The 17,219-nt window shown below is 45.1% G+C and overlaps 2 protein-coding genes across 7 annotated transcripts in view; one reads left to right on the plus strand and one right to left on the minus strand.

The window, feature by feature from the left end:
• Positions 1–545: 545 nt before the first annotated feature.
• Positions 546–17,219, minus strand: part of LOC116834992 (histone H2A type 2-C) — a 299,566-nt gene continuing 282,892 nt past the window's right edge. Inside the window, exons 1-2 of one of the 2 annotated variants that reach the window (XM_075067577.1) lie at positions 1,818–2,376; positions 546–840 (exon numbers count right to left, since the gene is read on the minus strand). In XM_075067577.1, the coding sequence (XP_074923678.1) occupies positions 590–840; positions 1,818–2,211 (645 nt within the window). In that variant the 5' untranslated portion in view covers positions 2,212–2,376 and the 3' untranslated portion in view covers positions 546–589. Of the gene's footprint in view, positions 841–1,817; positions 2,377–17,219 lie in introns of those variants that run through there. The other variant, XM_075067586.1, reaches the window with a different exon arrangement.
• The window catches only part of ART4 (ADP-ribosyltransferase 4 (inactive) (Dombrock blood group)), a 33,782-nt gene continuing 21,941 nt past the window's right edge, over positions 5,379–17,219 (plus strand). The window contains exons 1-4 of one of the 5 annotated variants that reach the window (XM_075067492.1): positions 5,379–5,467; positions 7,129–7,355; positions 13,854–14,571; positions 16,162–16,513. In XM_075067492.1, coding sequence (XP_074923593.1) covers positions 7,185–7,355; positions 13,854–14,571; positions 16,162–16,253 — 981 coding nt within the window. In that variant the 5' untranslated portion in view covers positions 5,379–5,467; positions 7,129–7,184 and the 3' untranslated portion in view covers positions 16,254–16,513. Of the gene's footprint in view, positions 5,468–7,012; positions 7,356–13,853; positions 14,572–16,161; positions 16,514–17,219 lie in introns of those variants that run through there. The other 4 variants (XM_075067485.1, XM_075067482.1, XM_075067488.1 and 1 more) reach the window with 4 other exon arrangements.

Raw genomic sequence — 17,219 nt, forward strand, 5'->3', positions numbered from 1 at the left:
AGGTCTCAGGCTCCCCCACAGTTAACACAGCACTCAATGATCTCAGCTCAGCTCTTTCAGTGATTTCAGCTCTTAATAGGGGAGCCCTGGTGCTGGTGCACTATTGGCCAACATGAATTCGCTCAGCAGTCTCTAGATGGACTCCTAATGGAATCAAAATTAGCTCTACTCTTTAACAATGGAGAGAGGATGTGCAATTGGTGCTCCAGGCCCTCAAAAGGGGATGGGCCCATACCACCAGGTACACACACCAATCCCAACCTCTCTCAATTCATGGGTTTTGACCCATGTCCCCATGTTTAGCAAGTACCACCAACTGAGGTTGAGTCATCTCTGGCACAAAGCGGTCCAAGCGCTCCCATTTCACACACATCAGGGGTGGCAAACTTTTTTCCTCCTGCCCCAATAACAAAGAAAATGGGGACCCCAGAGCTGTTAAAATAACCATCCCAGTCTGCTGTGGGCTTATGCTAAGTGGGGGGTGGATGCCAATGCAAATCTTTCCACACTCTTTGAAATTCTTAAAATTCTTTCCACACTCTCTACAATTCACCACCAGATGTCAGGGTAGCTCTCATCCTGACTCTGCTTACATCATAGCACATGTGATTTCACTACAAGGTTCGTCCCTCCTCTCCTCACATTTGTCCCTCCTGTCCTCACAGTCACTGGCATCTTTCCTGTACTTTGATACCACGTCCTTCCACTCATTCAGATGAGCTCTTTCATTGCGAGTCACTTCCATGATTTCCAAGAACATTTCGTCTTGCGTCCTTTTTTTTTGCCACCTTATCTGAGATAGCCTTTGGGACAGAGGAGGGAGGCTTGAAAAATTTGCAGCTGCAGGAGGGAGGGAAAAAAGGGAGAGAAGTATTTAAAAAGATACATTTTACAGAAAAATGGTTATATTCTTTCATGGTGAACAACACTATTCACCTTACATAGCACATGTGATTTCACTATAAGGTTGCATTTTGCATCTTAATATTGAGTGCCTGCAGCTTTGGTGTTAGAGATCACAGATGCAGGTCCGGGCAACAGAATTCGGCTTGCATGCAGCCATGGGTAAGCCACTGTCTTTCGGCTTCTGCAGCCTTCATATATCCAGTGTCCTCCTTTCCCAAATACCAAGCAAAGCCCGTTGAGTGCTGCTTCTTTCCTGTTAATGTGCAGCAGCAGAAACCAACCCCCCCACCATCCAGTTCTCTGGGATGATAGCATTACCCATCCCCACACCGCATGGCTGGTATCAGGGAAGATCCCTGCTAGCCAAACACGAAAAAGCTCAGTGCCAATCACCCCCCCGTACCCTCTGCCGCTTGGCTAACTGCAGGGAAGGATTTTTTTTCAGCCACAGGCAAACAGTCCAGCAGGAAAGGCCACCTCTGTCCCCTTAATTAAATTCCCGTATTTCAACCAGGTTACCATGAACGATATCACTCTCCTGATGATAACACAGCAAGATAAAGAACAGATGTTGCTTGAATGCCAGCAAACATCGGGACCATACGCTGCCAGGCTTTGTCATGCAATGATACCAGATTACTTGTTACATGCATGGTGTGGTCAAGTGTCCTACCATGGAGGACGGAATAAGGCTGCCCTGCCCAGAAACCTTCTGCAAATGCTTTTGGAGTACCTCCAGGAGAGCTTCATGGAGATGTCCCTGGAGGATTTCCGCTCCATCCCCAGACATGTTAACAGACTTTTCCAGTAGCTGTACTGGCCGCAAATGCATCCCAAGTCCTCAGGGCAAATTAATCATTAAAAAACTCTTGCTTTTAAACAATGTTTTATATTTACAAAGGTACACTCACCAGAGGTCCCTTCCATGGCTTCATTATCTGGGATACTGCCTTGGGAAGGCTGGGAGGGTATTTCTGTCAGACTCAGAAAAAGGCTGTTGGGGAGAACAGAGTGCTGTGTGCTTTCTGCAAGTTTGTCCTCCTCTTCCTTCTCCTCTTCATCTTCCTCGTCCGCAGAATCCTCAGGAATGGCTAAGATTACCCCCGCCTTGGAATCCACAGTCAGGGGTCGGGTAGTGGTGGCAGACCCCCTTAGAATTGCATGCAGCTTTGCATAGAAGCGGCATGTCTGCGGCCCTGCCCCGGACCTTCTGTTTGCTTCTTTGGTTTTCTGGTAGGCTTGTCTGAGCTCCTTAACTTTCACACAGCACTGCACTGAGTCCCTGGTGTGGCCTCTCTCCATCATGGCCTTGGAGATTTTTTCAAATGTTTTTTCATTTCATCTTTTGGAACGGAGTTCTGTTAGCATGGAATCCTCTCCTCATATAGCGATCAGCTCCAGTATCTCTAGTACGGTCCATGATGGAGATCTTTTTCAATTCTCAGACTGCATGTTTACCTCCGCTGATGAGCACTGAGTGGTTACCTGTGCTGATCAGCACTCCACGCTGAGCAAACTGGAAATGAAATTCAAAAGTTAGCGGGGCTTTTCCTGTCTACCTGGCCAGTGCATCCAAGTTCAGATTGTTGTCCAGAGCGGTCACAATGGTGCACTGTGGGATAGCGCCCGGAGGCCAATACCTTCAAATTGCAGCCACACTAACCCTAATCCAACATGGCAATACCGATTTCAGCGCTACTCCCCTCATCAGGAAGGATTACAGATACCGGTATTAAGAGCCTTTTATATCGATATAAAGGGTTTCGTTGTGTGGACGGGTGCAGGGTTAATTCGGTTTAATGCTGCTATATTCGATATAAACATGTAGTGTAGACCAGGCCACAGTGGCACAAGCTGCTTATAGTTTTGCAGCCTAGTCTCATCATTACATATCCTCTGCTGCCACCTAACAGACATTTCATTTCACTCAGTGAAAGAGCATGTGGCACCACTAAAGTATTTTACATTTTCAGAGCTCTGCACGAATCCTGCACTCCAAAACACAGGCTAATTTCTCATTATCGTCACACTAAAATATACATACAAGCAAAGGCCTAAGGATTCAGTGAGAAGGGATAAATGGCTTGTGGGCATGAGAGGCACAGTCAGATTTGTGAACTGACACCAACTCTGAAATTATAACCTAGATACATGTGGGATTTATCTCCAGATTAGTTAAACGGTGTCTGCACTAGGCATAAACAGATTAAGCAATTGCTTAGGGCCCAAAGCAGCTCAAGTGGTGGGGGGGAGGGAGCGCGGGCCTCTTCCCTTTTTTTAGCATGTGTTGTGTTTGGGAAGGGGCAAAAATATTCCTGCTTACAGCCCCCAAATGGGCTAGCTCTGCCAAAATTCAAATACCCTACAACAGTGGTTCTCAGCCGTTGTTATACCAGGAATCTTTTCAATCTAGCTGGGATCTAGTCAGGATTAGTTAGTCTAATCTAATTAGCAATTTGGGAAGGGCCAAGGCCTTGACATATGCTTGTGATCTGCCCAAAGGGAACATAATCTGGAGGCTGAGACCTCATGCTTTAACTGGACAGTTCAAAGAATTAGAAGGAGGTTGGCTGCCTCTATTACCTTGCCCTCAGTGGCACAACATAACATCAGCACAAGGGTGCAAATGCCTTTACATCACTGACATGTCATGACCCAGCGTTATAACATTCTGAGGCGGTGTCATGATATAAGGATATTATGCTAGCCCCTGATTATATTTCAGCACCAATGATGCCTATGTTGTCTATGTGGTGGCATAGGGACCTGTTCTTTTAGATGAACCAAATCACAAACACACCTGTGTACCTGACCTCCTAGTCAGAGCATCATCCTTGACTTTCCATCCATAATCCCATCTGACTTCAGAGCTATCAAACTGTGCTAGTGGTTGAATCTCCTGTCTCCCTTCCCCTGCAATAAATAGAGAGAACTGTTCTTTTGCTCTTGTTCTATGTAGAGCAGAGGTCCCCAACACAGTGCCTGTGGGCACCACGGTGCCCGCCGGAGTGTTTAAGTGCACCCACGTACTGGCTGGCGGATGCTCGTCTGCTGCCACGGTCCTCCATGGCTTGTCATCTGGCGCCTGCCAGATGAAAAAGGTTGGGGACTATTGATGTAGAGCAATCATCAAAGCCCACAAAGCATGGTAAGTGAATGAGAGGGCTCACCACAGCCTAATGGGTGGGAGGTCACAAAGAGGTGGGAAGCCGCTGATGCAGGAGGATTAGTGTAGATTGCTGAATGGGGCCCAGGATATGCAGCTTTGCAAAGGGCCCTCAAAAACTTAGGGCCATCCCTGTTCAAGTCTGTTTCTGTGTTATGCAAGCTGCTTCTTACAGGCACGGAGCAGCCTCTCTCCTCCAGACCAGGACTGCTACTCTAAATGAGCTCATGTGGAAGCTCTAAACAGGAATGGGACATATAGCCTCTCACAAGCAAGGCACTAGTTGGAATCCAGACAGTCAGCACGGACTGAAAGTTTCTACCTTCTGTCCCTGTTCTGTGATGTATAAAACTAGATGGTGGGTCTCAGTGTAGTGCATTTATGGGACAAATGCCCATATAACCTGCAACTTTGGCCACTGTTTGGCTCCTTTGTTGGCAGTCTCATCCAGGGAGGCCAAGAACAGTAGTCTTTTGTTTGGTGAGGAGCAGCTGGCAAGTGGTGGCTGAGTCAGGCACCTTTCACAAGTAATATATTCGTTAAAAAAATATATGAAAAAGGACTAGAGTAGGATGGGCAGCAGTGTTGTTTGCGAGACTAGGACAGGGTGGGGCGAGAAGGGAATAGGCAGCTGTATTATCTGTCATGTCAGCTGGGTTCTGAACCAGAGAGACATCTCATTTCTGCCTTTATCAGAACCCTACATTCCTTTAATGTTGTTCATTAAACTTTTGGCTAGAGATAGTTTGCTTCACTCAACCTCATCTTGTCATGTAAATCCACAGAAGAGAGCTGTCTTGGGTGCCTCACAGGTCAAAGTCTCCTCTCACTTGAGACTAACAATGGGATTTGAACAGGGCCTGGCATAAGGAACCTTCATGAGCCGGAAAGAGAAGAGAAAAGACCATAGGAAATCTCAACATTAAGTGAACTGATAAAGATCAGGTGAATGCACAGCGACTGAGACTGGAGTGGAGGAGAAACTGACATTTAAAGGACATAGACCATTTCTTTTGGACATTGTTTTTACCAATTTTATTGTAAATTTGGAGCTATTACTTCTGATATGTCTTCGCCTTGGTTCTAAGTTACTATCCTCCAAACTGCAGCCTGAGTCCAATGCGTGATCCCAACTCTGGGAAAGGAAAAGAAAGAATATTGACTCATATCCGAGTGTAAATTTCACATGGCAGATTTGTTGGAATTCAATTTATAACATTAAAAGAGACAAGAGCAAAACATCCATAAGAAAGAGAGGGTAGCCCCCTCTTCTGGTTCCGTGAGAGTTCAACATCCTGTAGCAGATCTCCTGTGGACTCTGGGATGACAGCTGATCTACTGAGCTTCCTACTGTTGCTGATCTTCTCCCTGCTGAGGCTGATGAGAGGTGACAAGGTTGTGCTTTATTTGAAGCTGTGAAGTTGCTTAGAGAGTGGCTGTATGGCTATATTTCCATTCTCTTCAGTGGGCTTTGACTCAAGCTTAGCATGAGAACTACTTTGCTTTCACTTGCTGTGTTCCATTTCTCACCTTCTCTAACCCTTCTAATTGCATTGTTAGAAATGCCTCCATTTTCAAGTCACATGTTTTCCCAGGGAATGTTTGTGGTTGAGCATCAAGGAAATGCCCCAATCAGTACAAAGAACGAGGAGTACTTGTGGCACCTTAGAGACTAACAAATTTATTTGGGCATAAGCTTTCCTTCAAAAACAGACTCCAATGAGAAACTGCAGAACTGAAATTAACTTGCAAACTGGACACCATTAAATTAGGCTTGAATAAAGACTGGGAGTGGATGGGTCATTACACAAACTAAAAACTAGTTCCCCATGCTACTTTCCCCCTCTACAGTTACTCACACCTTCTTGTCAGCTTTTGAAACGGGCCATCCTGATTTACCACTACAAAAGTTTTTTTTTTTCTCCTGCTGATAATAGCCCACCTTAATTGATTAGTCTAATTAGAGTTGGTATGGCAACCCTCATCTTTTCATGTTCTCTGTATATATATATACATATATATATATATATACATATCTTTCTATTGTATTTTCTACTGCATGCATCAAAGGAAGTGGGTTTTAGTCCACGAAAGCTTATGCCCAAATAAATTTACTAGTCTCTAAGATGCCACAAGTACTTCTCGTTCTTTTTGTTGATACAGACTAACACGGCTACCACTCAGAAACCAATCAGTACAATCTTTCTTAGATGGTACAGAGATGTTCTTGGTAATTTCTCCATCTCATGTGACTGAGTTTGGGATTCTCCCCAAAAATATTTAAGATTCTATGGGTAGAGAAGGTGTGTCCCAAAACAGTGAGGTCCATGCTATTAATTCCACGGGCCCAGTCAGTGTATTCACTTAGGGGTCCTTTTCCAAGTGAGAGGTTAAGAAGAATGTTCATGGTGAACTGAATGTCTACGTGTAGTCAGCCAAATATCAAATAACTGGATATAGTGTTTGGCCAAAGCCCACTTAAAAACCCAACAGTGAAAAGAGCAATCAATGATATTATCACATGCATTATATTGATGTTTGATTACAAAAGGTTTTCAGGGATAAGAAACATTATCAACAGTTAATCAGTTGTACAACACACATAAACAGAATACACTAGATATTATTTTCCTGTTACAGGGCCCAGTTATTTTGTGGATAGTATATTGTATATCGTAGAACTTAGGAGCTTCAGCCACAGACCAAGACCCCATTGTGCTAGACGCTGTCTGGACACAGGACAAAAAGGCAGCCCCTGCTTTAAAGAGTTTACAATCTAAGACAAGAGATAACAGATAGATACAGACAGAGGAGTAAATGGAAACAATGACACAATATTGTTGAACCATTGTACACAATCTGTATGAACGGAGAACAGAACAGAGGCAAACAGAGGGTGTTTGCGTGGGGGGAGTTCCCACAGAGTCTTTTGCCTTTCAGGATTCTGTGGGCAGAATACAACATCTGAAGAGGCTCTTAGAAGGAAGACAATATGGATAGTGAGTGGTCAGCTGTTGTGACCTGCACAGGATGTGCCATGTTTGTTTTTCTCCCAGAGGACAGAAGCGACTTCGTCTGTACAAAGTGCAAGCTGGTCTCCATATTAGAAGAGATGGTTAAAGGACAACAGACCCAAGTATCAATCCTGCGTTGCCACAGAGAAGATGAAGACTTTCTGGATAGAAGTCAGCATTTGGTACTGCAGGCACAGCATGCTGAAGAATCAATATGTGACCTCAAGAAGAAGAAAGAGGAGAACCATGTACCCCCAATGCAGATAGAGGTAAGAAACTGTTTTCAGGCTTTCTGCACAGGTACTATGGCAGAGAATGGTTTGGAAGACTCATCTGATGGAAGAAATCAGAAGGAGACCCCATCAACTGGAAGGCATGGGATGCATTGTCCTAGGGATGGAGGTTCCACACTCACCTTTCCAAGAGGGGGAGATGGGTAGTGGTGGTTGGGGACTCCCTCCTAAGGGGGAGGGAGTCATCCATCTGCTGTCCAGACTGGGAAACTCGAGAAGTGTACTGCTTGCCTGGAGCTAGAATTCAGGATGTGACGGAGTGTCTACTGAGACTGATCAAGTCCTTGGACTTCTACCCCTTCCTACTTCTCCATGTGAGTACCAATGATACTGCCAAGAATGACTTTGAGTGGGTCACTGCAGACTACAGTGGCTCTGGGAAGAAGGATAAAGGAGTTTGAGATGCAAGTTGTGTTCTCGTTCATCCTCCCTTTTGAAGGAAAAGGCCCAGGTAGGGACCATCAAATTGTGGAGGTAAAAGCGTGGTTGCGGAGAGAGGTGGTGTTGGAGAGAGGGCTTTGGATTCTTCAACCATGAGACGCTGTTCCAGGAAGCAGGATTTATAGGAAGAGATGGGATCCACCTAACGAAGAGAAGAAGAGCATCTTCGCAGGCAGGCTTGCTAATCTAGTGAGGAGGGTTTTAAACTAGGTTCACTGCGGGATGGAGACCTTAGCCCTGATGTAAGTGGGGAAGTGGGATACCAAGAGGAAACAGAAGGAGGAGGAAGAAGCAGGGGAGGCCTGATTCCTACTGAGAAAGCAGGGCAATTGTCTAGTTATCCTAGGTGCCTGTACATGAATACAAGAAGCCTGGGAAATAAGAAGGAAGAACTGGAAGTCCTGGCACAGTCAAGGAACTATGATGTGATTGGAATAACAGAGACTTGGTGGGGTAACTCACATGACTGGAGCACTGTCATGATGGTTATAAACTGTTCAGGAAGGTCAGGCAGGGGAGAAAACGTGGAGGAGTTGCACTGTATATGAGAGACCGGTATGATTGCTCAGAGCTCCAGTATGAAACTGCAGAAAAGCCTGTTGAGAGTCTTTGGGTTAAGTTTAGAGGCGAGAGCAACAAGGGTGATGTCATGGTGGGTGTCTGCTATGGACCATCAGACCAGGAGGATGAGGTAGATGAAGCTTTCTTCAGACAACTAATAGAAGTTTCCAGATCACAGGCCCTGGTTCTCATGGGGGACTTTAATCACCCTGACATCTGCTGGGAGAGCAATACAGCAGTGCACAGACAATCCAGGAAGTTTTTGGAGAGTGTTGGGAACAATTTCCCAGTGCAAGTGCTAGAGGAACTAACTAGGGGCCGTGCTCCCCTTGATCTGCTGTTCACAAGCAGGGAAGAATTGGTAGGGGAAATAAAAGTGGGTGGCAACCTGAGCAGCAGCAACCATGAGATGGTCAAGTTCAGGATCCTGATAAAAGGAAAAAAGGAGAGCAGCAGAATATGGACCCTGGACTTCGGAAAAGCAGACTGTGACTCCCTCAGGGAATTGGTGGGCAGGCTATTACCTGGGAGGCTAATGTGAGGGGGAAAGGAGTCCAGGAGAGCTGGCTGTATTCTAAAGAAGCCTTCTTGAGGGTGCAGAAACAAACCATCCCAATGTGCAGAAAGAATAACAAATATGGCAGGCGACCAGCTTGGCTTAACAGAGAAATCTTCAGTGAACTTAAACACAAAAAGGAAGTTTACAAGATGTGGAAACTTGGACAGATGAGTAGAGAGGAGTATAAAAATATTGCTCAAGCATGCAGGGGTGTAATCAGGAAGGCCAAAGCACAACTGGAGTTGAAGCTATCAGAGGATGTGAAGGGTAACAAGAAGGGTTTCTACAGGTATGTTAGCAAAAAGAAGAATGTCAGAGAAAGTATGGGAGCCTTATTGAATGGGGGAGGCAACCTAGTGAAAGATGATGTGGAAAAAGCTGAAGTACTCAATGCTTTTTTGCCTTGGTCGTCACAGACAAGGTCAGCTCCCAGACTGTTGCACTGGGCAGCATAGTATGGGAAGGAGGTGAGCAGTCCTCAGTGGTGAAAGAACAGGTTAAGGACTATTTAGAAAAGTTGGACATACACAAGTCCATGGGGCCAGATGCAAAGCATCCGAGGGTACTGAGGGACTTGGCTGATATGATTGCAGAGTCATTGGCCATTATCTTTGAAAACTCATGGTGACTGAGGGAGGTTCCAGACGATTGTAAAAAGGCAAATATAGTGCCTATCTTTAAAAAAGGGAAGAAGGAGAATCTGGGGAACTACAGACTAGTCAGCTTCACCTCAGTCCCTGGAAAAATAATAGAGCAGGTCCTCAAGGAAACCATTTTGAAGCACTTGGAGGAGAGGAAGGTGATCAGGAACACTCAGCATGGCAGCATCGGACCCAACGTCACCAAGGGGCAAGTCATCAGTCTGACTAATCCTAATTGCCTCTATGATGGAGATAACTGGTCTGTGGATGAGGGAAAGCAGTGGACATTTATTCCTTGACTTAGCAAAACCTTTGATTATAGTCTCCACCCAGTATTCTTGCCACAAGTTAAAGAAGTAATGGGCGGATAGAAGTGACTATATGGTGGATAGAAAGCTGGCTAGATCGTCCGCTCAGGGTATGATACGGCTTAATGTCTAGTGATAGACGTATCAAGAGGTGTCCCCAGGGTTGGTCCTGGGGCCTCTTTTGTTCAACTTCTCATTAATGTTCGGTATGAGAGGGATTGCACCCTCAGCAAGTTCGCGGATGACACTAAACTAGAGGGAGAGGTAGATACTCTGGAGGGTAGGGTAGGGTCCAGAGTGACCTAGATAAATTGGAGGAATGGGCCAAAAGAAATCAGTGCGGTTCAACAAGGACAAGTGCAGAGTCCTGCACTTAGACGGAAGAATCCCATGCAGTGCTACAGCGCTGGGGACCAACTGGCTAAGTGGCAGTTCTGCAGAAAAGACCTGGGTATTACAGTGGATGAGAAGCTGGATATGATTCAACAGTGTGCTTTGTTGTAAGAAGGCTATGGCATATAGTGCTGCAATTAGGTGGAATATTGCCAGCAGATTGAGGGAAGTGATTATCCTCTTTATCACACTGATGAGGCCAATTCTGGAGTATTGTGTCAATTTGGGCCCTCATTACAGAAAGGATGTGGACAAAGTGGAGATAGTCCAGTGGAGGCTACTAAAATGATAGAGGGCTGGGGCACATGACTTATGAGGAGAGGCTGAGGGAAACTGGGCTACTGACCGCAGAGAGAGAAGTGAGGGAGCATTTGACAGCAGCCTTCAACTCCCGTAAGGAGGTTCCAAAGAGGATGAGCTTGCTGTTCTCAGTGGTGGCAGATGACAGAACAAGGAGCAATGGTCTCAGTTGCAGTGGGGAGTCAGGTTGATATTAGAAAAACTATTTCACTAGGAGGTGGGAAGCACTAAGGATTACCTAGGGAGGTGGTGGAATCTCCATCCTTAGCGGTTTTTAAGGAATAGCTTGTCAAAGCCCGTGGCTGGGATGATTTAGTGGGATTGGTTCTGCTTTGAGCAGGGATTGGACTAGATGGACCTCCGGAGGTCTTTTCGTAGATTCATAGACTCTTAGGACTGGAAGGACCTCAAGAGTCAGTTGATTCCAGTCCCTGCCCTCATGCAGGACCAAATACTGTCTAACATCCTAATAGACATTTTATCTAACCTACTGCTTAAATATCTCCAGAGATGGAGATTCCACAACATCCTAGGCAATGATTCCAGGTTTAACCATCTGACAGTTAGGACTTTTTCCTATGTCCAACCTAAACCTCCTTGCTGTAGTTTAAGCCACTTGCTCTCTGTTCTAGCATTAGAGGCTAAGGTGAACATTTTCTCCTCCTCTGATGAACACCCTGTAGATACTGATAACCGCTATCATGTCCTCTCTCAGTCTTCTCTTTTCCAAACTAAACAAACTCAATTCTTCCTTCATAGGTCATGTTCTCAAGACCTTTAATCATTCTTGTTGCTCTTCTCTGGACCCTCTCCAATTTTTTCACATCTTTCTTGAAATGCGATGCCCAGAACTGGACACAATACTCCAGTTGAGGCCTAACCAGCGCAGAGCAGAGCGGAAGAATGACTTCTCGTGTCTGCTCACAACACACTCGTTAATGCATCCCAGAATCACATTTGCTTTTTTTGCAACAGCATCACACTGTTGACTTACCTTTAGCTAGTGGTCCACTATAACCCCTAGATCCCTTTCTGCTGTACTCCTTCCAATTCTGTACCTGTGAAACTGATTGTTCCTTCCTAAGTGGAGCACTTCGCATTTGTCTTTGTTAAACTTCATCCAGTTTACTTCAGATCATTTCTCCAATTTGTCCAGATCATTTTGAATTATGACCCTGTCCTCCAAAGCAGTTGCAATCCCTCCCAGTTTGGTATCATCTGCAAACTTAATAAGCGTACTTTCTATGCCAACATCTAAGTCGTTGATGAAGATATTGAACAGAGCTGGTCTCAAAACAGACCCCTGCGGAACCCCACTTGTTATACCTTTCCAGCAGGATTGGGAACCATTAATAACTATTCTCTGAGTATGGTTATTCAGCCAGTTATGCACTCACCTTATAGTAGCCCCATCTAAATTGTGTATTTGCCTAGTTTTATCGATAAGAATATCATGTAAGGCCGTATCAAATGCCTTACTAAAGTTTAGGTATACCACATCCACTGCTTCTCCCTTATCCACAAGACTCATTATCCTATCAAAGAACCCTAATCTTCTATGACTCTATGATTCTAATATTGATCACCCTGATAGGCAGTGATCTCAGCACACCAGCAACCTAACCATTGTCAAGTGTTAGCTTGTATGATTAGTCCAACCAGCTCCATTAGGATGAATGATATGACTACAGACTATTCATGTGATTCAGGATTTGTCAGATCTGAAAGTTATTTTGTTAATAATTTGCTATGGGACTGTTTTCATCCCACATTATATAAAAAGCCCTGCAGATAGAACATCTATTTTGATTCAACAGGGCTAGAGCTGGCTGAAAAATTGATTTTTCATGCTATAAAAAATCCTGAAATTTTGATCCTTTTTTTTGGTCCTGAATCAGGACAAAAAGCCAAAATTTCAACATTTTTCACATCATAGAATTTCAAAACAAACAAAAAATGTATTTCAGTTTAATCAAAGCATTTTGTTTCCATTTCAACCCTTTTTAACATTTAAAATTCAAAATAAAGTAAATTTTGAAATGAAAAATCAAAACTTATCATTCTGAAAATGTCAAAATTTTCCATTTTGATATTTTCTATACTTTTTCCCCCAATTTTTCCCCTCAACAAAACGTCATTGATATCAATATGATTTTGTGAAAAATGTCAGATTCGGTGAAAGGGCATTTTCCAATAGATAACTGCTTTGACAAAAAAAAAAAAAAAAAAAAAAAAAAAAAAAAAAAGCCTGTACTCAAAAATGCCTACATTATTTTTGATATTTTCTATACTTTTTCCCCCAATTTTTCCCCTCAACAAAACGTCATTGATATCAATATGATTTTGTGAAAAATGTCAGATTCGGTGAAAGGGCATTTTCCAATAGATAACTGCTTTGACAAAAAAAAAAAAAAAAAAAGCGCTAGTTGTAAACAGGGCACCAGGAAGAAATTCTCCTCTCTAGTGCACTCCCACAGCATTGCACAATTAACATATTGCATTATGGGTTCCTTCATTTGCCGCTGAAGCATTTGCCAGGCAGAATTAGGCTACCAATGGTCCACCTGCCTACCTCCATCTACCTACCTACCTTTCTTATTAAAAGGGAGTGGAGACACTGGAGATATAGTTACTTTCATTCATTAAGGGGGCTTCTTCCACTTGTCAGAGCTGAGATGAATTGCTGCACATAGGTCTTTGTACATTTGAACTGGCAACATGCAGAAAGCCTCACAAGTAATGTTCTCACTGCACCCAATGCAGAGAACAGAATGTCAAAGGCAACCTCAGAGCCATAGCTCTGAGCTGACTAGCCCCTCACTTCAAGTTTCTGAGTCTGTCTAGAACCTAGGAGGAGTATTCTACCACATTTTAGACCTCAAATCTTTTGGCGACCAAGTGAATGTTCCTTTCTCCAGCCTGTTAATGTGTCCTAACCTCATCTCCTCTGGCTATTGCATGTATTCCCAGCCTACCTATGAACTCTCCTCCGGCTCCAATATTGAGCTTCATGAAGTGAAATAATGGTAGAATCCTGGTCAATATTCACTCACAGGGATTAGCTGGTACAAAAATGTGCAAGGTTGCATAAGTGCTGTTGACATGCTCAAAATGACTACAATATTTGTGTGCCACACACTGTGCTGTGAGCTTCTAATGCTCCACCATGCACTCTGGGATCTCTGTAGCAGGACAAAAACAGTAGAGACAATTTGATTTATTGACATACACATACACACAAACTAACAGGGTTCCATTCTTTATGTTGCAGGCTGTGTCCCACATTCTCATGGATATGGCACTAGATTCCTTTGATGACCAGTACCAGGGTTGCCATGAGCAGGTAATGGAAGAACTGGACCGAGGAGACTATTTTCAAAAGGAATTGGGTAATAATAAGAACTATTCCAGCATCTGGGAGAAAGCAAAGCTGGTCTGGTCAAAAAAGCCAATAGCTCTGCTAAGGGAGATGCAGGAGAATCATGCCGTAGCCCTCCTGGCTTACACCATGAACACCTCGCTGCACTCTGATTTGAACTGGGCTGTGTCCAGAGCTGGGACATCCCCAGAGCACTACAGACAGAACTTCCCCTTCAAATACCTCCACTTCTACCTGACTACAGCCATTCAAATGGTGAGGAGATGGAAGAGTGGCACCACAAGAAAAAAGTGCTACCAGGTGCACCGGGGGGTAAAAGGCCTGTATTTTGAGGCTGAGGTGGGCACCAAAGTGCGGTTTGGCCGCTTCACCTCCACTTCACTCCTCCGGAATGAAGCCCGGAGATTTGGGAATGAAACAATATTCACTCTGAAGACTTGCTTAGGGGCAGTTGTGCAACGCTTCTCCCACTACTTCTCTGAGAGGGAGGTCCTCATCCCACCCTATGAGATATTCCAGGTCAGAAACTTCAGCCGAACACCAAGTGGTAACCGGCTATATCTGCTCTCTGTGGGAAATTACAGTCAGTACAACTGCGAGCTCCTGAAAGGTACTGTATACAGGAACTGTCATAATGGAGACCCAGGATGGTCTTGACAGGCACCCTGAGGGCTCACCCTGCTGTACCACAACTCATGTTTCAGGCCTAATATCTTCCCTGGGGCAGAGGAAGCCAGGAGTGTCCTTTGACTGAGTGTGCACTGTCATGTGGTTTTCGGCTGCTATGAAAGGTGTAGGGGAGGATAGGGGAGAAAGTAGACATTTTGTTGTGTATAGGTTAAAGTTCTAACAGAGTCTGCTGGCAAAGGAACCTGAGTCTAACCAGGTGCCATTCCTTCCATGCTTCCATTACTCCCACCTACATTCCCTTGGCAAAATCCCAGCATGATGCTAGAAATAGCTGCCAGAGCTGCAGAGCCATCTACAACAGGGGTCCCAGTGTTGCTAACAGTGGTGCAGATTAAACAGAGTTAGCAACAGTCAGAGGTTGTGTGTGTGTGTGTGTGTGTGTGTGTGTGTGTAAAAGAATTACAGTCTGGTTGACATTTAATTGACAAACAGCCAGAAAACTTGCATGTGGATTGGAAGTCCTGGCTGGAGTAGGTTGTATTCCTTACCTTATTAGAGAGAAGGAATAAGTACGTTACACATCACTGACACAGGGCTCTTATTTTTTGTCCCAGGACAATAATGGTCAATGCAACCTTTAAGGACAGAACACCATTCAGAAAATGAAAGCAACTGCCTGGTACTAAGACAAAATAGTAGGTAGGCTTGAAGCATGGGCTGATTCTGTTCATGAAGTTGACAGCACAGTAGCAAGTTGCTGCTCCAGTGCAGATCTCAGTCAATAAGAAGGGTCCTAAACATTCCTTGCTAAATCCATTCAGGACTGTGGTAGGGCAGACTCCAAAAAAGGCAACAATCCACAGAGAATGACCTTTTCATAGTTGAAGTTGCAACCAGCTTCCATTATAGATATACTGGGCACTGTGTGTATGTTGCCTTCTGTAATTGGCATGTAAAACCAGGCTTTGTTTAGCTGCAATGATACAGGTCTGTGTTTTTGGAGGTATAGGACGAAAATTTTAATACCAGCTCAGCTGGCGCATGTAGTGTAGAATGGCGAGGCGAAGGTTTCTCAGTAGTTAAAGTTGCATTCACAGTGCCATTGTAAGTCTGATTTTGATTCCCATTGAAATGCCAACAAAACCAAAAATCTTTCCCATTTTAGGGCTAAATCTTATTGTCAATTAAAATATATTCTGGAAATGCTGATTGAGTAAGTGGGTTTTGAGATTTTTTATTTTAAGACGGCTCTGTAACAAGGTGACAGATTTTTATAAACTGTGTTAGAAACCTGCATAAATCTGATGAGTAAATTCTACTTACTCACTGTGACAGGTGAGATTTAATTCCACCAGGATATAAAGGCAGTGGAAGAGATTATCAGGACAGAATTAGAGTTTTAGACAGAGAGGTCTCTGCAGGGAAACCTTAGAAACAGCCAAGTCTGAGCTGAGGTTTATGTTGTGCTATTATTCCAACTACCAAATACAGTCAAACCTGAGGAAGGAATAAGTTGTGCATTGAAGTTCTAGGCTGAATTTCTAAAGAACATCTCTTGATTCTTTTGCAGCTTCAAGCAGCAAGAACTGTATCCACATTCCTCCAGTTGCTGCCTTTCTTTCTTGTGTGATCAGTGCTTTCTTCTACTCCACCAGGCAATGACTCTTTCCCTGGTCACAGAAGGATCCATGTGCTTCATAGAAAGGAATGAGTGACAGGTGCGAGGGATTTACAGCTAACCAGCCACAGAGGTTACTGATGCTACAAGCTGCTGAACACCTCCTGCGATTTTACCTCTAACTCCCCTTGACTTCAATGAGTTAAGGGTGCTCAGAATTTCAAAGGAAGTGTTTAATCCCTTGGGATGTAAATAGGGTTTAAAAATAATAACTGTTTAACCTATTAAAATTCTATTGGTTAAACTGTTAACCGTTAAGGAGTTCACATAGGCAGGGAACTAGGGGTGGGGTGTGGGTGCTGCAGCACTCCCACATTTTATCCAGGGCTCCACTGCCGTCTGCACTGGGAATCCTGGCTGCAGGCCTGGGCGCAGAGCTCTGCTGCCTCCCTGTGCCCAGGGTCCTGGCCCCAGGCCTGGGGTCCTGGCCACCTCCCTGGGTCTGGCATCCTGGCTGCTGGAATGCCAGCCTTGGGACCAGGGCTGGTGCAACCATTTAGGCGAACTAGGCGGTTGCCTAGGGCGCCAAGATTTTTTTGGCGCCCCCCCAAATTTTTTTAAATGGTTGCAGCCGCTGCTGCTGGAGGGGCCGAGCTTCCGGCAGCAGCAGCTGCCTGCTGCCGCCGGCCAGCCCAAGGTGTCCTCCGGTCAGGGCGCCGCCGGTCACGCGCCCCTGAGGTCAGCGAGCCGCCGCTGCAGCCCGGCAGCCCAGGGCGCCCCCGGGTCAGCGAGCCGCCGCTGCAGCCCGGCAGCCAGGGCGCCCCACCCCCGGGGTCAGGGACCCGCGAGACCGCGCGCGGGTGGCGAAATGTCCAGCGCCTAGGCGCCAGAAACCCTAGCGCCAGTCCTTGCTTGGGACACAGCATGCCACTGCCGGCCTTGCTCAGCACCTGGGGTCCTGGCTGCCCTGCCCCATGCCCGATACTAAACGCTCCCCATTGCCTAGGTCC

Source organism: Chelonoidis abingdonii, chromosome 1 (genome assembly GCF_003597395.2).
Source record: "Chelonoidis abingdonii isolate Lonesome George chromosome 1, CheloAbing_2.0, whole genome shotgun sequence".
Taxonomy (NCBI): Eukaryota; Metazoa; Chordata; order Testudines; family Testudinidae; genus Chelonoidis; species Chelonoidis abingdonii.